The sequence below is a fragment of the Oncorhynchus keta genome, chromosome 24, assembly GCF_023373465.1.
Source record: "Oncorhynchus keta strain PuntledgeMale-10-30-2019 chromosome 24, Oket_V2, whole genome shotgun sequence".
In the NCBI taxonomy this organism is placed as follows: domain Eukaryota; kingdom Metazoa; phylum Chordata; class Actinopteri; order Salmoniformes; family Salmonidae; genus Oncorhynchus; species Oncorhynchus keta.
Genome location: NC_068444.1, coordinates 44,718,391 through 44,744,700, shown reverse-complemented (window position 1 = coordinate 44,744,700; position 26,310 = coordinate 44,718,391). Strand labels below are relative to the sequence as shown.

The 26,310-nt window shown below is 42.3% G+C and overlaps 1 protein-coding gene across 1 annotated transcript; it reads left to right on the top strand.

Annotated features, from left to right (window-relative positions):
* The first annotated feature begins 7,002 nt into the window (after positions 1-7,002).
* LOC118357598 (V-type proton ATPase 16 kDa proteolipid subunit c) lies at positions 7,003-26,276 on the top strand. Its single transcript, XM_035734874.2, has 3 exons — positions 7,003-7,279; positions 24,928-25,111; positions 25,415-26,276. Exons 1-3 carry the CDS (start codon positions 7,207-7,209, stop codon positions 25,617-25,619), a joined length of 462 nt encoding a protein of 153 aa, XP_035590767.1. The 5' UTR covers positions 7,003-7,206; the 3' UTR covers positions 25,620-26,276.
* The last annotated feature ends 34 nt before the right edge of the window (positions 26,277-26,310 follow it).

Here is a 26,310-nt window from a genome sequence, read left to right as displayed (position 1 = left end):
AAAGCTACATTAGAGAGGAATTCCTCAATTTCCAGAATACGAAGGTGGTCAGCTGCTGCCCTCATTTAGCTTTTTCTGACAAAATCCACAACCTGGTCATGCAGCTCACAGAATCGCTCTAGAGTTTTTCCTTTACTCAGCCAGCACATTTTGTTGTGAAGCAGGAGCTCATGGTGGATAGCCTCCTCTGATTCTGTCACAAGCTTACGGAAAAGACGGTGTTGTGTGCTTGATGTCCCCCTGACAAGTTTGATTATGCACACTACTTTATCCATCACATCTTCCAGCTCACCGTTTAGTCTGGCACACAGCACACTCTGATGGATGAGACAATGCACGCTATTCATTTGTGCGGCAATTTCCTTCATCCTGCTGACCAGGCCCCTGTGTCTGCCCACCAAAGCAGGAGCCCCGTCGGTGACCACAAAGTTGACTTTTCGAATGATAAGCCATGCTGCGTAAACAATTCTTCCAGCTTTGTGAATAGGATGTCCCCGGGGGTGTGTCCTTTGAGGGGACTATGTGCCAGTAGCTCTTCTTTAAAGACAATTCCATGAACACAACAGACATATACTGTACACAAAACTGTGCTACATCGGTGTTGTCAGTACTCTCATCAATAGCCTGGGAAAATTGCTCAGTCTGACTGAGCCTCTCCAGAACAACCCTGTGGACTATTTAAATACCTCTGCGTCTGTGAAGGGCATGCTGTGTTTGGTTAGAACCCAGGGCGCTTTTAGGGAGGCACTTGTGACTTTCTGTTGTTGGGCCAGGCCACGAAGGAGGATTCTGCTGCTGTATTGTAGCTTGTAGTTAAAGCTTCAATTTTCCTGTGTCGCCCTCGAAGGCCAGCATCCCGGAGTCGCCTCTTCACTGTTGACGTTGAGACTGGTGTTTTCCGGGTACTATTTAATGAAGCTGCCAGTTGAGGACTTGTGAGGCGTCTGTTTCTCAAACTAGACACACTAATGTACTTGTCCTCTTGCTCAGTTGTGCACCGGGGCCTCCCACCCCTCTTTCTATTCTGGTTAGAGCCAGTTTGCACTGTTCTCTGAGGGAGTAGTACACAGCGTTGTACAAGATCTTCAGTTTCTTGGTAATTTCTCACATGGAATAACCTTCATTTCTTAGAACAAGAACAGATGGACGAGTTTCAGAAGAAAGTTCTTTGTGTCTGGCCACTTTGAGCCTGCAACCAAACCCACAAATGCTGATGCTCCAGATACTCAACTAGTCTGAGATTGCTTCTTTAATCAGGACAACAGTTTTCAGCTGTGCTAACATAATTGCAAAAGGGTTTTCTAATGATAAATTAGCCTTTTAAAAATCAGCTGTTTCCAGCTACAATAGTCATTTACAACATTAACAGTGTCTACACTGTATTTCTGATTAATTGTATGTTTTAATGTACAAAAAATTGCTTTTCTTTCCAAAACTCAATTTTCTTAACTGCATTGCGTTGTTTAAGGGCTTGTAAGTAAGCATTTCACGGTAGGGTTGTATTTGGCGCATGTGACAAATAAAATTTGATTTGTCCCGTCTTCCTCAACTTTCTTCACTGCCTCCGCATAGAACACCCTCTGCTCTACTCTAACCCTGGTAACCTCAACCTGCTTCTCTCATACATTTCTGATCCCCAGCCCGATGGGCGCCCCTAAATGCTACACGTTCTTTTGTCTCATGCCCTTCTGCACCCCTAGGAACCTCCCTCCTACACACTGCTGCCACAAGCCCATAAGCTTGACACCTGTAACAATGTAATGTATTCGGCACATAAGCTCGTATAGGATAACTGAAATATCCTAACATCGCTTTGTTGGGCAGAGACTCAACATCAAAACTCAAGTGAACAGACTGACCACCTCGGGTAGCCTTCAGCGATTCCACAGCACCCAACTTCTTTTTCACCCACCCCGAAACCACAAATGGAACAGCCAAAAGGCAGGTGTCCAATTTCTCCAAACGAGTAGATAAACCGACGACCAGTGCACCCTACTGGGTATCATGGTTGTGTCGCCGGCGGTAGCTACGTGGCAATTATTTTCTCTCACATGATTTTATTTCATGTAGGACAGCAGCCTACACAAGAAATAACTAATATTGATAACCATCTAGATGTCACCTTGACACATACATGTTGTCTACTGCTCAATGGGGAGGGCACTTTCTACACACCCATTCCTTTCCGAATGCATACTACTTTCCTTTCTACACACCCGTTCCTTTCCGAATGCATACTACTTTCCTTTCTACACACCCATTCCTTTCCGAATGCATACTACTTTCCTTTCTACACACCCATTCCTTTCCGAATGCATACTACTTTCCTTTCTACACACCCGTTCCTTTCCGAATGCATACTACTTTCCTTTCTACACACCCATTCCTTTCCGAATGCATACTACTTTCCTTTCTACACACCCATTCCTTTCCGAATGCATACTACTTTCCTTTCTACACACCCACTCCTTTCCACATGCCTACTACTTTCCTTTCTACACACCCACTCGCCCTTAGTCTGGTCGCCATAGTGGGATGCAGCTAACCCCTATTTCACAACTAGTGATATAGAAATCTACAAACAAGGTGACAGTAAACATGTGGTCCCCAACGAATGATGCAATTGGGCCAATTATTCAAATGTATGTTGCGTGCATTAATGAGAGAGAGAAAAAACAACCAAGTATTTTTTCCCCTCACTGGAAATCTAAACGTAATAGCTCACAATGGACAGGAAGTCAGAACTGACTCCACTGCTTCATAGGGAGATGCAGTTACGGTTTACTATAGCACCCCCTTTGGGCCAATCAGTATAATTTTGTAAATATCTCATCTCCATGGCAAGATGTATCATTGACCCAAGTTTCATAAAAAATAGGGCCAGTGGTGTCTGAGATATTGCGCGCGACACACATACTTACGGAAACATAATCATAGTCCCCCTCCCCCCATTTCATCATGGGAGAAAATAAATGTGATTATTCCTCTTTTTTTATATAAAGAAAAATAAACACATGCCAACGTTATTAATTGTCAACTGTATAAGTATGGAATGTATGGAGGATGAAAAAAAGACAGTAAAGGGAAAAGAGGAATCGCATTTTGATGGCTCCGACGCAAGACGCGTTTGGACTACAAATCATTCGATTACAAGGAGAAAACTAGCGGCGCAACAAACAGAGAAGCCTCTCTCCCAGACAAGCTAAAAAAAAATCAACGCTGATCCTCCTACGAGGGCCCTCACTGCTGTAGAGGACTCTGAGCTCTCATTCTCTGTGGCCGACGGGAGTAGGACCTTCAAGGGTGTGAACACTCGCTTGAAGGGGACGCGGCCTACACTGCATCCCCGGCCGCATCCTCAGAGCAGTGCAGTTGTGCAGTTGCAAGCCGTAGTCTGGCTTTTTTATGTCATTTTTGAGTAATGGCTTCTTCCTTGCTGAGTGGCCTTTAAGGTTATGTCGATATAGGACTTGTTTTTACTGTGGATATAGATACTTTTGTACCCGTTTCCTCCAGCATCTTCACAAGGTCCTTTGCTGTTGTTCTGGGATTGATTTGCACTTCTCGCACCAAAGTACGCTCATCTCTAGGAGACAGAACACGTCTCCTTCCTGAGTGGTATGACGGCTGCATGGTCCTATGGTGTTTATACTTGCGTACTATTGTTTGTACAGATACATGTGGTACCGTCAGCCATTTGTAAATTGCTTGTGTCATGCACAAAGTAGATGTCCTAACCGACTTGCCAAAACTATAGTTTGTTAACAAAGAATTTGTGGAGTGGTTGAAAAACGAGTTTTAATGACTCCAACCTAAGTGCATGTAAACTTCCGACTTCATCTGTATATTCTTTATTCCACTCTATTTTAGTCAATGCCACTCCGACATTGCTCATCCTAGCATTTATATATTTCTTAATTCCATTATTTTAGATTTGTGCGTATTGTTGTGAATTGTTAGATACTACTACACTGTTGGAGTAAGGAACACAAGCATTTCGCTACACTCGCAATTACATCTGCTAAATATGTGTATGTGACCAATAACATTTGATTTGGTACAGTTCTACTACTCACACCACTCCTCTCGGGATCCCTCCCCCTTGACCCATCTACTTTCTTCACTGCCTCAGCATACAACACCCTCTGCTCTACTCTAACCCTGGTAACGTCAAACTGCCTCTCTCTCACTGGACATTTCTGATCCCCAGCCCCATGGGAACTTTTACAATTAACACATACCGCTTCTTTCCCCAATACTAAACATAACTTTGTCTCATGCCCTCCTGTATACTTCTCACACCTAGGAATCTCCCTCCTACACACTGCTGATTCATGCCAATAAGCTTGACATCTGTAACACTGTAATATATTTGGTACAAAAGCTTGCACTGAAAAACGGATATATCTTAACATCATTTTGTCGGGCATAGACTCAACATCAAATCTCAAATGAACTCACAACGACTCGGCTGTTTCTCCACTCACATCACCCTGTCTGTGTCGCACCAAACGACAAGCATCACAAACACCGGGAATCTTCCCCTTCACTTGGTCCTCTTTCACATGTACCGCTACCCCAGTAATCACTCCTTTCAATTGCGCCCTTCTCTTGAGAACCAAACAATTCACATCTCGTTCTCAGTCGTTTGACGCAGAACGCCTGCTCCTTCTGACCAACAGAAACACAAACCATTATCACAAGGCCACTTCGGGTTACCTTCAACGATTCCACAGCACTTAACTCTGTTTTCACCCATCCTGAAATCACAAATGGATCAGTGGAAAGTCCAAGGGTCTTCTACTGTCACAGACTCATCTTTATCCTAACCCTCTGTGCAAGCCTCGGGCTCTGAGAACTTCACACCTACCACCTCCGATACATCGCCCTCATTCACATTGATTTCTCCTCCTGTCTTTAATCTGGTGTCGAGCTCACTCTGCTTAAACTTTCTACCATTCTTCTTCATCAAACCATCTCCCTTTTTTCCTTCATTTTGAACCAATTCAAGCTCACCCTCTTCCAACCTCTCTCTCTTCGACCTCCTCTCCTTCTCTTATCCCTCCATTCCTCCTCCGTAATCCAAGTATACGTCTGCTTACGATAATACTGCACTTCTTCCTACATACATCTCATCCTTGCCCTGTCAAGGTACACCATTCCCCACTCGCTCCCACCCAAACACTGTTTGCCTCCAGCTGCTGTCGCAGTTGGCTACATAAAACAATGATACAAAATAATCACAAATGTTTGAGGTGAAAAAGTACACATTTCCTGACTCATAGCCAATTAGTACTTTTGACAAAAGCCCATTCGGCCGTACACTTTCAATAAAACAACGAATTTGTCCACACTTTGCGGATTTCTGAATCCTGAATCATCAAAGGAGCAGCATGAGGCCTGCATCTAGCAAAATAACATGACCCAATTTTGCAGGTGTTTCAACACACCACTACAGGGAGAGAGAGGGAGAAAGGACTAACTCCACTGAACTTGTTATATTGTTTGGAACCACTTGGAAGTTTATGGATTTTGGGTAAACTTCTCCTTTAATAGATCCGAGGCAAATCTTAGAGCTCTGGAGGGTTACAGTCACGAAATTGCCTCTTGCTTTAAGTATCAAATATCTAAATACGCACGTGCTTTGTGCAAGTTAATCGACCCAATCAAAAGTCATTAGCAACAAATCCTATGAGTGCATCATGAGAGATCTGCATGGCTCAGAAACAATCGCGAGCCCCTAACCACACAATTGTATAGAGCTGAAGGGATAAGATAAATAAATTATTATGGCTGTAGCTCCTCCTTGCCCTCTGATAGACTTGCCATATTGCTTGATCCTATCCACTTTGAATCATGCCCTTGTGACAATGTTTCACATGGTTCCCTATTTTGTGAGTTTCCACTATTCATAAAACAGATGCACAGTGGAGGTCCATGGCTTTTCTCTGATTAACCTCTACTGTCAAGAGACCGTGGCTTGATCTGTGAACATGGATCCACCTTTCTTGACATTAACCAAGACACACGTATATATGACATCATGTGACAAAATGTTCAGGCAGGGGAGCCTGCTGAGTATGCATCACAGGTAGGATATTGTGATCACGAGAGCCTCCTCTCTATTGTGGCAGATTAATTCCAAACGGCCTCCTCAAACATCACAGTAATAAAATTACTGGATCAATAGCCATTCAGCCACCATAGAGAAAAAAACAGAGCACAAATGATCTCCATTCAACTGTGACTGACTTTTATATCCATATTACAAAATCATGTATTTAATTATCAGTGTGAGTGTCAAATTTGGCAGGTAGAAGGGCCTATGGAACGCTAGCTAAGGAAAATGTAGACTACTAAATTACCTGTGATTACATCACGGATGAAGGGGCTTTGCCGTGGCGTGGTTGGGGTTCGCGCTCACCGCCTGCCTGCTTATAAAAAAAGATGTAGAGGGGGAGGGTGGAGAAAGGAGGGTTGGGAGTACTCTGCACAATCTCTCTCTGGCTCACACACTCATCGTTACTCCCATACGGTCCCTGGCTCTTTGAGCCAGCACTTGCTGGGAGCGATACAGTGGGGATTCTCGGCTCCTCGACCACACAATCACTCGCGCTCCACTGCTGCATATCACATTTTACTGTAAATTACCCTCTCATGCATGGTATCCCAGTGCCAAATGCAGAAATCAATTTGAATGATTTCATAACGGCATTGTACAGTTTAGCCACTCAATGGGGAATTTAGTCACTGAATGCCTAGCAAGATTTCAAAGGGAAACCCTGCAGCGGAGCACACCAAAATAGACTACAATAGGGGATTACCTTAAAAAATAATGGACATAATCTAAAAATAAAGCATTTACTTTGAATGGGTTAAATCAGAAATATATCAAATTGTTTATTTGTAATTTAAATCCAATTTGATGTGCTGCAGTAAATCATTATTAGAGGTACTTGTGAGCGCCTCCCCTACATATAGTAGTTGAAGGGGTTTGGCCAGTCAGGTGATATTTTCCGCCTCACCATTTTGTGCTGCTGCTCCGCCGTGTATTTAGCAGAAGATTCGTGACTAGTCCAATTACATCTCTAGTTAGCTACACAGGTTTACATTTAAAGAGCGTGTGGCCTTCGATAGGTGTAGTCGGTAAGCCACTAAGGGGAACCGCAATATCCGTTTGGTATTCCGTGGTCTTTTAAACAGAGAATGTCGTCCGAAAGCCCCGAATACTCTCCGTTCTTCGCAGTGATGGGTGCCTCTGCAGCTATGGTTTTCAGCGGTAATTATCACACAATTCCATTACTATCTTTACCATAGCTACATTTAAATTGTTATGTGTCCATTCAAACCGCATCTCTAATGCCTGAAACCAGCACAGAAACGGCTAGCGTGACAGCGAACGAGCTAGCTAACCCAGCTAATTAGCTACGTAGCAAGTTAACCTAGTTGACTAGCTGCATAGCTAACTTAGCGTATACGCACTTGAGTCATGTATCTGCGTAGTGAATGTAAGTTAGCTTTTTATCGAAACTCGTTCTCATAACTACCCAGTTCAGTAAAAATACTGCCATGCTATCTAATACATATCCTAGTTAGTCAGGTAAAGCTAACGTTTGGTCGGACAGGTAACCAAGGGATGGAGTTGGACGAGAGTCCATGAATTGTCATATGTCACGTTGAGTAGGCTGGACAATACGAGTCTAAATTCACCCAAGGCTGGACATGTCAGAAGGTTGTCTGAGCTGGAACACTAGCCCAATCCCATAGCAAATGACCTCCGCAGAGCCTGTTAACTGGAGTGATGCTTACAGTTCAATTGAGCCTTAATACAGGGATACACCCAAAGATGTATCCCTGTATTTTACCACTACAATCTGTTCTTAGGACGAAACGGAAAAATAACAACTCGTGTAGAAAGTTAACATCCCCACAATGGTGCCAAGTGTGCTTATGTCTGCATAAAGAGCAAACATTTGCTGTTTCTGATCTTGCGATCGACGAAAGCAGAGTACACTGCCCACCCTTATGTAATTAGAAAGACGATATTATCCTGACTAAAATGGTGTCCGACTTGACAAAATCTAAATATACACTTTGCGAGATATTTGGCGAAATGTACCAGCATGCCTCTCCATAGGAAGACAGTGGGGGGGGCACAGCGTTACAAGGACAAAAGGTATTTTGGGGCTAGCAATTGATGATGACAGAGTATGCTGCCCAGCCTTACATAATTATGAAAGAGAAGATTGAAATTGATTCAAAGATATACAAATTGCGAGATATTTGACTAAATAGATAGACAGACAGACATACCTATTTCCCTATAGTAAACAATGGGATGACCTCAGTTCCACAAGTAGTTTTTTGTTAACATTTTACATTTTACCAGCAACGTGGGCAGGTGTCATTTCCAACAATAACAAAGCAGGCATTGTAAGGTAGAACAAACTGGGACTAGGTGAAAAATGTCCTTAAATAAGACAACAACTAGCTAATCAAGTTGCCCAGTATTTTGTTAAACTGTTTCTTTACCAGTAACCACACCTCCAAAATAATGTTTGAAAAATATGTGCGTCGATAGGTCATTTCTTAATTGTTTGCGACATACCACAATTCAATCAGCTTGTTTACAGCTGCACTAGGGTCAAACAACATTCCTTTGATACCCAAGGAGCTGGCAAGAGATATGGCCCTGAAACTGTACCTCACTCCAGGGATGTACTCTGATTTATCCCAACTTTTTACCTTAGCTGTCCCTTACGAAGAGAATAAGCCACAGCAGCCATTTTGGGTTGGCAGTGTCAGCCAATCATCTATTTTGTTGCTCAACGCAATGTGGGCTGTTGCTACTGCTAGCTAGCATGAAGACAAACTGCAGTTTAAGTAAACTTTCAATGTTCTTGGTGTAACAGTTTGGGGTACATGCCTTAATTGAGGTATGTTTTCTGAGCTATATCCACTGTGTCTTAATATACACAGGAATGCTGTCTGACTTTAGTGCAGCTATTAGCAAGCAGGTTGGATCTGCTGGCTACACCAGCTTTGTGCATAGTGCTACTAGTTGTACAACTGAATGCCTTCAACTGAAATGTGTCTTCTGCATTTAACCCAGAGAGGTGCGGGGGCTGCGTTAATAGACATGCGCGCCGCCTGTGGAACAGTGGGTTAACTGCCTTGCTCACGGGCAGTACGACAGATTTTTACCTTGTCAGCTCGGCGATTCAATCTCATTTGGGTCCCAGGCTGAAAAAGTTTAAGAACACCTGTTCTAGACTATTCTGTGCTTCTGACTTTGTGGCAACAGTTTGGGGAACTGTTTCCGCATGATAATGCCCCCGTGCACAAGGTGAGAGACAAACTATTTCGTTGTGGAAGAACTTGACTGGCCTGTACAGAGCCCTGACCTCAACCCCATCAAACACCTTTGGGATGAATTAGAACGCAGACAGCGAGCCAGGCCTAATCACCCAACATCAGTGGCTGACCTGACTAATGCTCTTGTGACTGAATGGAAGCAAGTCTCTGCAGCAATGTTTCAGCATCTAGTGGAAAGCCTTCCCAGAAGAGTGGAGTCTGTTATAGCAGCAATGGGGGGGACCTACTCCATTTTAATACTCATGACTTTGAAATGAGATGTTCCGTGAGCAGGTGTCTACCTACTTTTTGATATGTAGTGTAAATCAGATTGAGCACAAACTGTACCATGTAGTAGGGAGTTGTAGTTTCCAACAACCAATATTCTACATAGTTTAGCTCAGAAAACATAATTGACTACAATGACCAGCATCCATTGCGCACCTACTTGTCCAGACTGAGACGAGAGACCGAGCAGTTTCTTTGATTTATTTTCAGGTAGCGATACCTCAGATTGATAGTTGGTGTTCAGCAGTCAAAAGTATACCTTACTTTGAAGAACTACTAAAATAGTGTTTGTCAGACCGCATAGGCAGCAGCTCTATAGTGATGAGCTGATGACTTGGACTGAAAGAAATAGTTGTCAAATAAGCCTAAATCAAATGTAATATACACAAGTGAAATGTTTTATCGACGTAATGTGATGGTTAAGTGATGAGCAGTCGCTAACATCCATCCGTAGGACTTGAATTGTTTTCTGTGTTACAGCATTCAAACAACATTATTTAAAAAAAATAAAAAAAATAAAGATTGCAATAATATATTTAAATAATCAAACCCGAAACAACCTCAAAGCACCAATCGCTCAGCTCTACCAGTAGGAGAACAAGCTAAAGTGATGAGACAAGACTTTTAGGAATTGCCATCGTTTGAGCCACGTTGTTTGCGTTTTCAGTTGGCATAATGTCAGTGCATTTATTTGATTGCTTGCTCATATCCTGGATGGCCTCAGGGACAAGTGAGGGTATAGAAACAACTGTCTAGTGATCTTGTGACAAACAAGGACAGGGATGGATAAGTGTTTTATTTTTATCATGTTCGGTCTGATGCATTCACTCAAAGCATTTAACAATATGCTACCTCACAGCATCAAATTACCAATCAACTGTGCCTTTGATTGCAAGAGACATGTTTTGGACCATCACTAGGCCAGAATTGATTCCTTATGGTTAATTTGACATTTTTGTACTGAGTACTGTTTTGCCTTATTTAATAATTGTTGAAGTGGCTTTTATCAATAGCCCCTGTAGTCTTGTAGTATAGCTTAGGCTACATGTGGCAAAGCTGGTTGTGTGATGCAGCATGTAGTAGGAAATTGACATGCTACTAAGTTATGTTATAGAGCAGGATTTCCCAAACGCAGTCCAAAAGCCTCTCCCTGGGTGTACGTGTTTTGGTTTTTGCTGTAGCGCTACACAGCTGATTACATTTATCAAAGCTTCATGATGAGTTGGTTAACTCAAAAACCAAAACATGCAACCCTAATATAGAGGGCTTGACCTACTGGGGATATTGAATCGTGTAGCTACTGCTAGGAGCTGGAGGGTATGTGACACTATTTTCTCCTTTACTGTGCTGTGTGGTGGCGGCATGCCGCCTGTCTATTGTAGATAATTCAACTCTGTAATGACTTGTGGTGGAAGGGTGATCCCAGTTGTCTGTTTGCGTTAAATATTCCCAATTTTACTCCTCTTCAAAGCTGTTGCTGGGTGTGTGACCCTCTCACCTAGAGGTTCCTGTCAGGTGAAATTATTGCAAGTAATATGAAGAAACTATTGATTGCACTAAAATGCATTCATCATTTATACCCAATGTGTAGTTACTGTATGTAGGAAACATACTAGCAAGAGGCTAACCTAGCATGAGCCCTATATGTGTTTAGTGCTGACCCAGAGCTCCTATGGGTAGCGATAGCACAGGCAAGCGTGGGTAGCCCCTGTGGCTGGGAGTGATCTGGAGGGGGGACACCGGTGATTTCAGGCCCAGGAGCATTAAGTTTCCTTACAGGAAACGTGAGCCTGCCATCATGCGACGTCACTACAACACCACCACTACCATGATTGAGAAACAAACTGGTAATTTACACATTATCTACTGATTTGTGTATGCATTTGTAAACCATTGCCTATATTGTGCTTCATGATAATTTAAAAGGTAATAATTGTAGACTGGAGTTGATTTTTCTTTGAGAATGTGGTTAATTAAGCACACCCACTGAAACATATGTGAACTGTGCATTATACAGCAGCCTGTGAAGACAGTCTCACACTAATTTCATATTACTGCAGTTCCTAGTTAATTATAGTCTTTCATGTCTTTACTCAAAGTGGGACGTATCAACTCTTGCAAGGTGGAGGCACCGTAATGGAATCACAAATGTTGGTTAGTCTCCCTTGTAGTAGAGGCATCATGAATAGCCTTGGAACTAGGGCAATCCCTGACAACAAATAAAATACAAATCTTGGTCGACCGGGAGTAGTCTGTTCTTTCGACTAATTGTCTACATTTTACAATGCGTTTAAATAACTATATGTAGGCTACTTAGCTTGTCTGATGCTTTAAGCACTGATTAAATACACACATTTTTGACCGACATCGTCCTTGCCAAAACAATACCGACAAACATTTTTACCGACCTTTTTAAGCGCTCTAGTACAGTAAAATAGTTAGACCGCTGCGTCCATGTGTGTTAAGGCACTGTATCTCAGTGCAAGAGGCGTCACCACAGTCCAGGCTGTATCGCGTCCGGCCGTGATTGGGAGTCCCATAGGGCGGTGCACAATTGGGCCAGCGTCGTCCGGGCCATCATTGTAAATAAGAATTTGTTCTTAACTGACTTGCCTAGTTAAATAAAGGTTACACACACCACACTGACAGTTTTGTTGACGTTTACGTATGTCCCCATTACCAGTAGAACAATCAACCTATTTTTTTTCACTTACTTGCTGTTTTGTTCAGTCGTTTCATTCTCAACCAGGATTTATATGGAATGTCGTTTGTGTCAAAGATGCATGTCAAATAACACAACATAATATTTCAGTAGCTATAGTTAACTATATAGCTAGGTGTCATCTAAAATAACCCTACTTTATTAAACAGTTCTTATTTGATTAATGGTTGGACCCATCTATGTGAAGCAAGCCACAATAGTTAGCCTTCAAAATAAAAGTAATCATATTTGTATCATTTGCATCACTGTCAATGACATACTTTTATTTTGAAGGCAAACCGCAAATTCTACTTGTGCCTACTCCTTAGTGTGGCTAGCTTCACAACCCGGTCCGGTCGAGCATCACTAGCCAGATGAAGCTAGCTGAAGTTCAATTTCAATAGGTGAACAACAAGTGGTAACCTAGCTAATACCTACTCAAGGTTTCTTAAATCATTGTTAAGAATAATGAAAATGACTGCAGTTTCAACTGGTCATTGTTTTCAGGCTGGTTGTGTTGGTGCTAGCTACCCCAGTTGTTGCGGTCGAACAAATGAGTGCTTTATTACAATGCTGTATTGTAAATGCATCGTTCGTGGCCAGCGTTTGCTTGTTTGCAGACTTTTTTTTTTTTGTACAGCCTTGACAGTGCTACTGTATCTTTTGATTGTAAAGACCCAAACTGCGTTCCATAGTATGTATGTGGTGAAGCTAATAGCAGTGACGCTATTACTGTGTGACTGAAATCTGAGAAATAGCTCACTTGGTAGTGTGTACCGGTGCTCGACCAGTTGGCGAAAGCCAACATTACCCACGACGGAGACCGGTTGATTGTCAAGGGCAATGAATTCCATTATCTTGGCTTTAATGGATTTCGCCTTTGATTTGTCTCACTGAAAAATTCTGTATTGTCTGTAGGAACTGTATTGTCATTCTCAATGGATGTAAAAACAGACTTTGTTAACTTGCTGTTTTGAGGTGAAGAAAATGTTTATTTGAGAAGCTCAACAATGGTGGTGAAGACCATCAGAAATATTACCAGATCCCCCAAATTTATAGGCCTACATTTGCACGCAGGCCAGGTAGCCTTGGTCTACTTCTATGCATAATCAGGTGTGCGTCATTACTCAACATTGCTTGACATGAGTGCTACAAACCAAAGACTAAATGGAATGAAATAAGCTAAAATGTGTTCCTCACAAGTGTAGCCTAGGTTGTGCGGCCAGCAAGCAACTTGTCTACTCCGACAATGAGAACAGTAAAAGACTGAAATAATATATTGAATGCATTAACAAATGACCCTAACCAAACTAACATTGTAGATTAGAATAGTAAATGTACTATTGGTGATACTGGTGTGCCATCCCTGCGGCTTACGCAATGGATTAGTCCACTGAGACAGGTGTGAGTCAGACGGGTGTCTCGTGTGCCAAATAATATATGTATGGGACCAAACAGTCGACTAAATGGGGTCAGCCCTACTTGGAATACTACCATGGGTTTGAATTTAGCTTTAAAGCAAAAACAATGACCTAATCATTTGATAACAGGTTAGATTTCATTGGGCGCGGTGGCGATGGCTGCTCTGAGTTGGTCATCAGTTGAGCCTGCGTCGTATCGACAGCGTAGTGGCCTGTTATGTCTGCAGCCTCATCTGCGTCAGGCCCCTGCTCTTGGTTGGTAGTCGGTCCAGGCGCTGACTGGCTGTGATGAGCACAGTCGAATCTCTAACCCTGGCAATTTGACTGGTAAACTCACGGGTACACTCTCAATGGCTGCCTGGAATTGTCATGCAATTTCCATAGTAATGTGGCTCATGCATGCAATGGAATGGACTTTTTTTGCAGTCAGTTGAATCAACCAATCACTGCACATATTGATGTACACACTTCCTACTTTTTCTTCCTGCTTTCCTCCTATGGGCATCAAATGTTATGTCACATGCGTTGGAAACAACCGGTGTAGACTAACGGTGAAATGCGTCCTTACGTGCCATTCCCAACAACGCAGAGGAGGAATTAATACACTGAGTAATGATAGACAACTATTTCCATTGAGCGGTAATTCCCCATTGACCTCTTATCTGTTGTATTATCTTAAAGTATTCTTACAGTAGCTTGGTTATGTTCCAGTGTGGAGTTCAATAGAGATTGCATCATCTCTGGATTTGTTGGGGCAGTATGTGAATTAGAGTGGATCTGCCACTTTGTCTGCCATCATGACGTGTGACCGCTGGTGTTGCCGTAGTACGGTCACAGTAACGGCCCTAGCTGTAACATCAACCCTTCTGTGGATAGACTTCCCTACCGTGAGGGATTGAGAAAGGTGCTAGGCTATTACACCAGTCTTCAGGTAAATGCATCAGGTCTAAATAGGGATATATTCCAACTTCATTCATCTCCTCACCAACCAACATCAACATATGTGAACATGGCACGTTTCTATGTTTTGTAGTAAAAAAGAGGAATTTAAGTGTTTACAATGACATTAGTAGACTATTGTTAGGCAATGCCTACTCATAATTGGTTAAAATTGCACTCTGATGTCATTGGAAACACCCTTCACATGTGTTGAATATGAAGTTAAGTTTTATTTAATGCCTCTAATTTGATATTACTTTGTCTTAAAAATGCACTAATGTGTGACACTGCCTCACTTAAAATGTGTGAATCTGTTCAATGGTCTGACAAGGTTGGAGCAGAATAACTTAACCTTGCATAGATGGCATCAGTCTTGTGACAAATAAGTCTGTAGGGGTCTGGCGGGTGGGGTGGCTGGCTGCAATGTGCATATTTTAAGGATTTGCCAGCCACTTCCTCTAGTCTAGAGCCACCGTTACACACAGCTCCAGAGACACTGCCTTGTTTCAGGCTGCCTTGACAGTACATGGAGCTCTCTGGATACCTGTATGAAATGTCTTGAGGCTATATGCCACGGGATGTGTCCTGAAGCATGTTCAAAGGCTGACATAACTAAAATGTTCTTGTTGACTTTACTGTTAACCAAGTAGTCAGTTGGACTGCTTTTGTTTGGTTGGATGCAACATAGCTAGATTGGTGGGAATCCCTACTTTAAGAGATGGATGGTTTTATTGATTCACATTTTATTAGCCACCCACTGAAAGGACATATTTGCTTTCTTCCATGTGAAGTATCTGCAAATTCTTGAAGAACAACGTTGAAATATGCTATTCTCTTTCACTCTGTGGCTGCTGTGCCAATGCTAGGGCCCTATTAAAATCTGCGTTGCAGACGGAATCCAGGCAAAATGCAATTCTGTGATTCCAACCATATTAAAAAAACGTATTGAACTTAGTAGGAAATTCACTAAATGTATTGAACTTACAACATTCTTTAGTTTGCCCCAAGAACGTGAACACAAAGCATCAGTGATTTGTATTTTCCTTAAACTTTCTGAATAGGCAACAACAAAGGAATGCCCCTGTCTGTGTGCGTGATTGTCTACCTCTTTGTGTAGCCATTAACGATGATGCTAATGTAATGACAACCATATTCTGGTAAATGGACAGCCTTTCCCAAAAACCTCTATGTTAGCCACCTACAAAGTTGCCTATGCTAGAGGTCTTCACGGATCCACCTGTACCCGAGCCCCGATCAAGGACCCTAGCTGGGTCTGGAACCAGAATTCTAAATGTCATGGGTCTGGGTCAGATCTGATATGATTGTCTTGGGTATGTGTACTGTTAACTGACTTCATCAAAGCAGCAATAAGCTACACTCATAGAGCCTCTGTCTGTGTGTGTGACATGTTGGGACATCTAATAAATTGATGGAATTGACAGTTAAAGGAGAAGGGTAGGCTACAACTACCAAGAGGTAGGCTGATGCGTAATATTTGAATGGAGTTATTTGTAACTGTAGGATGAGTGGATGCACTGCAGCCTCAACTAAAATTTGCTAGCTTAACTAGTGTCTCCTGGTTTGATGCAGTCAAGACTTACTATGTAATCATTAGATAAATAACCTAGAAATGGCAGCTATTTGTTTACTATAGCGTGAGTCTGCTTAGGTAGTTGCTCTCTACCTCCCTCGTCACTTACCCACAAGCACGGCCCCTACCCCGTCTGCTAGAGCGAGACCTTTCTCTCCCTCCTTTTGCGCCTTATCTGCTCCGGTTAATAAAGTAGCTTAAATGCCATTTCTGCTGCTTCCATCACTGTACGGACAGGGTCTAGATTCGACCATGCCTGGTTTCCTCGGGTCCGTTCAGAATGGGTCTCTATATTTAAATGTATTTATGTCCATTTTGGACCTGTGAATAACTCTAGGCTTTGCCTAACTTGCAAATAATCATGATATCATTCTGCATCAATCCAGTGGCCATTTTGTTTTGCTAACTCTGCAACCAGATGAGTGCTACTGAAATATCGCTATCCAGGCAACTGTCTCTGGCTGGTGCACAATTTGATTTAAAGGGCAACTACACCTGAAATTCTACATTTTGTAGATTTTCCACAGACCTCAAGTGGTCTCCTGGTGTGGTTTAAGCATTGTGGACATTTCTTTTTGTTTAACTTTTTATATATTTTTTAAGTGAGAACCTAGAAAAACAAAATGGGGGGGGGGGAAATGGGATCAAGCAAAACAAAAAAATCAGACTCTGTTCTATTCATTCTGCACACACAAGGACTCACTCATAGAGAGAGAGCATAGTCTAAGATGAATCCAATGTTCCCTTTAGTACTCATGGAGGCTGACCATAGACATTCACAAAGGAGCATCATTGATCCACCACCCATTCCATATTCCCTGGGGTTTGTGGTCAGTCTGCAGTGCAAGAGACCTGTTTAGAGAGATTTAAAGGTCTTGGGAGTCAAACTCTGTTTTAATATTTACACAGTGAATGCAAATCTCCACATGTAACACATCGAACTGGATAATTCACTCCTTTTGGGCATAATTTCTCCTAGGCTATTTGAAGTCTCATTCACATACTGTTATATCCTGGAGCTTCTTAGCACTCCTTGCTGGGTTGAGGCAAACATATGTATCTTGTCCAGTGTCGTCCTTCTTGCACAATGCTAAGGGAAGAGTGGCTCAGGCAGTAGCTGCAACTTAGGTTGCATATTAGACGCTCTGGTCAGTCGTAGCCACCTCAGGGCTTTCAGTTTAGTGTGATCTCACTGCGGGTGACGCATGGCTGACGTGGGAGAAATCTCACCCCCCCCCCGACCACATCCATCCATTTTTAGAGGCCCATGAGAGTATTGATTTTTATCACAACGCTGTTCTGCCTCTCCTGCAGACGTTGGCACTCTGGCTGTCTGCATCCTGGTCTGTCGTTTTGAGCCTCCTGTCGGCGTGCTGACTCTGCATTCTGCTGGGCCTCTATTACATTAGTGCCCTGCTGCTGCTTGTTATGTAAAAATGTTCCCAATTAAATGTCCTATTAATTTTCACGTTCTCGGTTCCGACTTCAGATGAAGCTTGTGGGCATAGAGCAAAGTGGACAATGCTTTTGAGTCTCAGCTTTCTAAACCTGGCTCCAAATAGTTTCTAATGTTTCAGGTGTTAGACCTCGTGAGTAAAAAAATATTATTGGCACGCTGAGGGGTCCGACTTCGGACTAGTCCACTGAATTTTGTGGGTGTTGTAGTGCAGAAAGGGAAACCCGTCCATGTTTGAGTCGCAGCTTATTAGAACTGGGTCCAAAACTTTCTAGCTCAAACGGTTTAGATGTCACATACGTTTTCAAACATAACGATCACAATTGATCAGAACGGGAATTTTCAAGCTGGGAATGTTTTTACACGACACTGGTAACGCTGCCATAGAAATGTAATCTATTTTATTGAGTGCTGCCAATGTGACATCCGATTGTTTCTGTGGCGACTGGTGCTGGTTTGTCCTTTCTGAGCTTCTGCAGGGATGTGACATTCTGCTGGTCTGAAGTCAGCAGCTTCCTGTATGGAGAACCTAATGAGTCTATTCTTCAGGCAGTCAGGGAGGTGGAGTGATTTAGATTTCTGCCACTCTTGCACAGGATGAAAGCCTTTAAAAAAATATATTTTTTTATTTTTTTAAAGCCATTGAATGGACAGGGTTAACCTCGGCTCTCTGTTCCCTGTTGGTATCTATGGGTTGAGGTGGAGAGAGTTTGCCCTGAACCGTAGCTGTTAAATGGAGTGAGTGGTTTGAGATCTGCAGTCAAGCTCATTTTCAGTGTGGGAGAACATGATGCTGGTCATTTCCTCATACACAAGAATTTCCCAGCTGTAGCTAATTTGCCCTTAGACATAGTCTATGGAGTTGTGAAATTGTTACCTAATTGATTTCAGTTCCTCCATATTGCTCAACTCTGTATTCTACTCTATTTGTACATTTCTCTAATCACAGAATTAAATTGTACATAATTATATCATGGTATTGTTGCGTACTCCCGATTGGCTTGAAGGGCATTCTAGAGCGTGCATTATTTCCCTATAACTTACGGTATATTTGCACGGTAGAATTCAATGGCTGTAGTACATTTTTTAAATGTTTTATTTGAGCTGCTTTTTAAAGCAAAAGTCTAATTGAAAACAGTGTTTATCGTTGAATTCGATTTTTGTAATTGCAAGTTGGACTGATGGTTTGGTTAACTAAACTAGCAAGTCTGTTTGTTAGGTACAGTAGTTACCGTGGTAACCTATCTAGTAAACTTACTTTTGGACTTGTAGTGAAGCTAGTATGTGGACACCTGCTTTTTGAAGATTCCGTTACAAAATCATGGGCATTAATATGGAGATGGTCCCCCCCCCTGCTGCTATAACGGCCTTCACTCTTCTGGGAATGCTTCCTACTAGATGTTTGAACATTTCTGCGGGGACTTGTTTGCATTCAGCTACAAGCATTAGTGAGGTTGGGCACTCTGCGTTCCAATTCATCCCAAAGGTGTTCGATGGGGTTGAGGTCAGGGCTCTGTGCATGCCAGTCAAGTTCTTCCATACAGATCTCGACAAACATTTTTTTTTAATGTATGCGTGCACATTTTTAGCAGATGTTATTGTGGGTGTAGCGAAATGCTTGTGCTTCTAGTTCCGACAGTGCAGCAATATTTAACAATTTCTTACAACATATACTCTACACACAAATCCAAGTATAGAAATGGAATTAAGAATCTATAAATATGGATGAGTAGCATAGAATACAGTATAAACATATGAGATGAGTAATGGAAGATATGTAAACATTATTAAAGTGTCCAATGACTTCAAGTCTGTGTATATAGACTGCTGCCTGATGTGCTTGAGAGAGTTTCTATTTTTCAGTCTCTCGGTCCCAGCTTTGATGCACCTGTACTGACCTTGCCTTCTGGATAATAGCGGGGTGACCAGGCAGTAGCTTGGGTGGTTGTTGTCCTTGATGGTCTTTTTGACCTTCCTGTGACATTAGGTGCTGTAGGTGTCCTGGAGGGTATGTAGTTTGCCCCCAGTGATGTCTTGTGCCGACAGCACCACCCTCTGGAGAGCCCTGAGGTTGTGGGCCATGCAGTTGCCGTACCAGGTGGTGATACAGCCAGCCCGACAGGATGCTCTCAATTGTGCATCTGTAAAAGTTTTAGGTGACGAGACAAATTTCTTCAGCCACGTGAGGTTGAAGAGGTGCTATTGCGCCTTCACCACACTGCCTGTGTGGGTGGACCGTTTCAGTGATGTGTACGCAGAGGAACTTAACTTTCTACCTTCTCCACTGCTGTCCCATCAATGTGGATAGGGGGGTACTCCCTCTGTTTCCCAAAGTCCACGATCACCTTTGTTTTGTTGAGTGAGACTGACACCACACTCCGAGGGCCCTCACCACCTCCTTATAGGCTGTCTCGTCGTTGTTGGTAAGCAAGCCTACTACTGTTGTCTGCAAACTTGATTGAGTTGGAGGCATGCTTGGCCATGCAGTCGTGGGTGTACAAGGAGGGCCTTGAGCTTGGAGGATACTATGGTGTTGAATGCTGAGCTATAGTCAATGAACAGGATTCTTACATTGGTATTCCTCTTGTCCAGATGGGATGGTGAAGGTGATTGCATTGAATATGAACCTATTGGGATGGTAAGCAAATTGAAGTTGGTCTAGGGTGACGGGTGAGGTGGAGGTGATATGATCCTTGACTTGTCTCTCAAAGCACTTCATTACAGAAGTGAGTACTATGGAGCAATAGTCATTTAGTTCTGTTACCTTTGTATTCTTGGGTAAAGGAACAATGGTGGCCATCTTCAAGCATGCGGGGACAGCAGACTGGGATAGGGAAAGATTGAATATGTCAGTAAACACACCAGTCAACTGGTCTGCGCATGCTCTGAGGACGCGGCAAGGGATGTTGTCTGGGCCGGCAGCCCTGCGAGGGTTAACGCGTTTAAATGTCTTACTCACGTCGGCTATGGACAAGGAGAGCCCACAGTCCTTGGTAGCGGGCAGCGTCGGTGAAACTGTTATCCTCAAAGCAGAAGGTGTTTAGTTTGTCCGGAAGCAAGACGTCAGTGTCCGCAACGTAGTTGGTTTTCCTTTTGTAGTCTGTCTGTAGACCCTGCCACACACGTCTCTTGTCTGAGCCGTTCAATTGCGACTCCACTTTCTCTATACTGATGTTTTGATTGCCTTGCGGAGGGAATGGGTATTGCCATATTCCCAGTTGCCTTGCCATCGTTAAATGGGGTGGTTCACGCTTTCAGTTTTGCGCGAATTCTGCCATCTATACACAGTTTCTGGTTTGGATCGGTTTTAATTGTCGCAGTGGGTACATCTCCTATACACGTTCTGAAAAAACTCAGTCACAGTCTATGTATTCGTCAATATTTATTTTTCGGAAGCTACCCAGAACATATCCCAGTTTGCGTGATCAAAACAATCTTGATGTGTGGATTCCGATTGGTCAGACTAGCATTGAATAGTCCTTAGCAAAGGGTACTCCCTGTTTGAATTTCTGCCTTTTTGAAGGGGAGGACCAAAATTGAGTCATGGTTTGATTTGCCTAAAGGAGGGCGAGGGAGGGCCTTGTATGCATCCCGGAAGTTGGAGTAACGGTGATCAACTGTTTTTCCATCGCGAGCACTAGATTCAATATGCTGATAGAATTTAGGCAGCCTTTCCTCAAATTTGCTTTGTTAAAATCTCCAGCTACAATAAATGCAGCTTCAGGATTAGAGGTCGACCGACTAATCAGAAAGGCGGATTTTTAACTAGGGTGGATTTGCAGTTTTCATAACAATTGGTAATCTGCATTTATGGCAGATTACATTGCACTCCATGAGACTGCATGACAGGCTGACTACCTCTTATGCGAGTGCAGCAAGGAGCCACGGTAAGGTGCTAGCATTAAACTTATCTTGTTTAAAAAAACATAATCACCAGTTAAACTAGTAATATCCTCAACCATGTGTAGTTATCTAGCTTGTCCTGCGTTGCATATAATCGATGCAGTGCCTGTTAATTTATCATTGAATCACAACCTACTTCACCAAATGGGTGATTTAACAAGCGTATTTGTGAAAAAAGCACAAATGTACCGAACCATAAACATCAATGCCTTTCTTAAAATCAGTACACAGAAGTATATATATTTTAAACCTGCATATTTAGTTAATAATATTTCCTGCTAACATGAATTTCTTAACTTATGGATCAGTGGGACGCGAGTGTCCGGTGAAATTGCAGAGCGCCAAATTAAATGACTAAATATTTAACTTTCATGAAATCACAAGTGCAATACATCAAAATAAATATTAACCTGTTAATCCAGCCGCCATGTCAGATTTCAAAAAGGCTTTATGGCGAAAGCAAACCATGCGACTATCTGAGGACAGCGCTCAGCACACAAAACATTACAAACCGTAACCAAGCCAAGTAGATTAGTTACAAGTCAGAAATAGTAATACAATTAATCACTTACCTTTGCTCTTCATATGGTTGCACTCACAAAACTCCCAGTTACACAAATCTTGGTGGTTCGATAAAGTCCCTCTTTATTTCAGTAATCCAATGGCTGAAATGCAGACAAATTCCAAATATCTGTAAAGTTCGTAGAAACATTTCAAACGATGTTTATAATCAATCCTCAGGTTTAGTCTAAAGAATCAATATTTCAACTGGACAATAGCGTTGTCAATATTAAAGAGAAACAAAGACGCTCTCTCGGGATTGCGCACCAAACAGGTTGAGGATTTTCCATTGGCCTCTCATTGAAACTGCCCATTCTTCAGAATAAAGACCTGAAACCATGTCTAAAGACTGTTCACAGCTAGTGGAAGCCATAGGGTACAGAATCTGGGTTCTATCTCTTTAAATGGTGGATAGTCTTTCAATGAAGAAACACCCATTTCAAAATAATAGCACTTCCTGGATGGATTTTCCTTAGGTTTTTACCTGCCATTTTTGCCTGCCAGTTCTGTTATACTCTGACATTATTTTAACAGTTTTGGAAACGTTAGAATTTTCTATCCAAATCTATCAATTATATGCATATCCTAGCTTCTGGGCCTAAGTAGCAGGCAGTTTACTTTGGACATACTTTTCATCCAAAATTCCAAATGCTTCCCCCTAGCCCAAAAAAGATAAGTAGGCAAATTGTGTCTTCTCGAGTTCATTGCACGCAGAGTCGTGCAACAATTTGGGCCGCCTGGCTCGTTGCAAACTAATTTGCCAGAATTTTACATAATTATGACAACATTGAAGGTTGTGCAATGTAACAGCAATATTTAGACATATGAATGCCACGCATTAAATAAAATATGGAACGGATCTGTATTTCACTGCAAGAATAAACATTTTGTTTTTGAAATGATAGTTTCCGGATTTGACGATATTAATGACCCAAGGCTTGTATTTCTGTTATTATAATGAAGTCTGATTTGATAGCGCAGTCTGACTGAGCGGTGGTAGGCAGCAGCAGGCTCGTAAGCATTCATTCAAACAGCACTTTCCTGCATTTGCCAGCAGCTCTTCGCTGTGCTTCAAGCATTGCACTGTTTGACTTCAAGCCTATCAACTCCCGAGATTAGGCTGGCAACACTAAAGTACCTATTAGAACATCCAATAGTCAAATGTATATGAAATACAAATGGTATAGAGAGAAATAGTCCTATAATAACTACAACTTAACTTCTTACCTGGGAATATTGAAGACTCATGTTAAAAGGAACCACAAGCTTTCATATGTTCTCATGTTCTGAGCAAGGAACTTAAACGTTAGCTTTTTTTACATGGCACATTGCACTTCTCCAACACTTTGTTTTTGCATTATTTCAACGAAATTGAACATGTTTGTTTATTTGAGTCTAAATTGAATTTGATGTGTTGTATTAACTTAGTGTTCATTCATTATTGTTGTAATTGTCATTATTACAAATATATAAAAATCGCGGCATCGGCTTTTTTGGTCCTCGAATCGGTATCGGCGTTGAAAAATCATAATCGGTAGACCTCAACTCCGGATATATGGTTTCCAGTTTGTCCAGTGAGGGCCGTCGTGGTATCGGCTTGAGGGATATACACGGCCTTGACTATAACCGGACATAATACGGTTGGCATTTGATTGAGGAATTCTAGGTCAGGTGAACAAAAGGACTTGAGTTCCTGTATGTTACAATTTCACCACGAGTTGTTAATCATGAAACGTACACCCCCTTCCTTCATCCCGGAGAGCTGTTTATTCCTGTCGGCGCGATGAACTGCGAATCCAGATTGCTGGACCAACTTCGACAGTATATCCCGAGAGAGCCGTGTTTCTGTGAAACCGAGTATGTTACAATTCCTGATGTCTCTCTGGAAAGAAACTCTTGCCCTGAGCTCGGCAACTTTATTATCCAGGAACTGAACTAATTGTCATGCTGAAACAGGAAAGGGCCTCACAAAGCACAGAATTGTCTAGATTGGCATTGCGCATGGTGATCTTAGGCTTGTGTGCTGGTGCTCAGCCATGGAAACCCATTTCATGACGCTCCTGATGAACAGTTCTTATGCTGACATTGCTTCCAGAGTCAGTGTGGAACTCTGTAGTGAGTGCTGCAACCCGAGTATTTTTACACGCTCCAGTACTCGCCTTTCCTGTTCTGAGCTTGTGTGGCCTACAACTTCGCGGCTGAGACGTTGTTGCTTCTAGACGTTTCCACTTCACAATGTCACTTAGCTCTGAAGCAGAAATTTGAAGGACTGATTTGTTGGAAAGGTGGCATCTTATGATGGTGCCATGTTGAAAGTCACTGAGCTCTTCAGTAAGGCCATTCTACTGCAAATGTTTGTCTATGGAGACTGCATGGCAGTGGCTGAAATACCCAAATCCACAATCTTGAAGGGGTGTCCATACTTTTGTGTGTATATATAGTGTACTTCAGTGGATGTTAAACATTTCTGTCAATTTAACACATTTTTAGTGGCAAATGTATGAAGGGGATAATCAACTCAGGGCTCTGCGTTCTTTGGTAAATGTAACTCCTTGGAAGGTCAGTTCCACTCAGTTAGCGTGTTGTGGAACACGCCTTCCACATCGCTCATTGTTTTCCATAGAACGCATAGCCCCTTGTAAGGAATAATCAACGTGTTGAAATATTTACTATAGTATTAACTCAATGGATCTATTTTTCTTCCCCCCCCCAGCCTTGGGAGCAGCCTATGGCACGGCTAAGAGTGGAACAGGGATTGCTGCCATGTCAGTGATGAGGCCAGAGCTCATCATGAAGTCCATCATTCCAGTGGTCATGGCGGGTATTATAGCCATCTACGGCCTGGTGGTAGCGGTGCTCATCGCCAACAACATCTCCGAGAAGGTCACCCTCTACAAGTCAGTCTGACATCTCCCACCTCCATTTATTTCTACAAATTGTCTCCATTTGCATTTCCCCTCAATTCCTAATACTTCTAACAGGCTCTGAGGCAACTGGTCCATCAATCCATTACACCTGACATTAATATTAGATTAAATCTATATACCATAAAAAAAAAATAGTTTTGTTGCTAATATTTTGTTAGTAAGATGAGATGTTTTCAATTAAAGACTATTGTCATTTGTTCATTCGGTATCACATAGTAACCCTATCCACTGTATTGATACTATGGTAATCCCCTGTCCCTCTCTGTGTTGTAGGAGTTTCCTTCATCTTGGTGCTGGGCTGAGTGTGGGCTTGAGCGGGTTGGCAGCTGGCTTTGCAATTGGTATTGTAGGTGATGCGGGGGTTCGGGGCACGGCGCAGCAGCCCCGGCTCTTCGTGGGCATGATCCTCATCTTAATCTTTGCCGAGGTCCTCGGGCTCTACGGTCTCATCGTGGCCCTCATCCTGTCCACGAAATAAACCACCAACCTCTCCACCAATCTGTCTTATGTTGCTGAAGGAGGAAAAAAATAAATGGAATACTGGATAAAAAAGTAAATGAATGACAAAATAATGATATAATAAAAAATGGCTCCATAAATATGGTCTTATCTCTGCAATGTGTACAGTTGTCCCAATTTGATAGTCAAATACAATGTAGTGATTTAGTCTGTCCTGTGTGTTGCAAAATGTATGAAGATCCCCCCACTGGCTTACAGCCTCCATGCTTGCCAGGTTTCTTGCTGGTTTCTGCCTCTGGTCTTAGAGCTGACCAAAGGGCCCCACTGCTTTTTCTCCTCCTGCATTGATTTGGCTGTTTACATGATTTCTGCATTAAATGTCTGAGGATCTATTTGTAAAGGAAAATATGTATGAACTTAACGTTGTTTTATTTATAAATGTTTACATGGGGCAAACATCTTTAATTCCCCATGAATTCTATAGATTTAATGCACTGTGGGTTAACTGTGTGGTTGGAGTTCCTCTGGATGTATTATTTGGTTTAAGATTGCCTTTAGTGTGTGGCTGGTGGAGTGGGCGTTGTGTAACTGTATTTCAATCGGGATAAACATGGCAGTGTTTCGAATGTGTTCATGTAGTATCGCTGTTTGATTGCATTAAAGGTTGTTGCCCAGTGTTGGTCTCACGTGTAATTTTCAAAACATCTTCT

Excerpts from the sequence above, each read along its gene's own strand:
- LOC118357598 (XM_035734874.2), top strand. The coding sequence starts at position 7,207 with ATGTCGTCCGAAAGCCCCGAATACTCTCCGTTCTTCGCAGTGATGGGT. Across the intron at positions 7,280-24,927 it reads TGCAGCTATGGTTTTCAGCG|CCTTGGGAGCAGCCTATGGC; the intron begins GTAATTATCACA and ends TCCCCCCCCCAG. Across the intron at positions 25,112-25,414 it reads GAGAAGGTCACCCTCTACAA|GAGTTTCCTTCATCTTGGTG; the intron begins GTCAGTCTGACA and ends TCTGTGTTGTAG.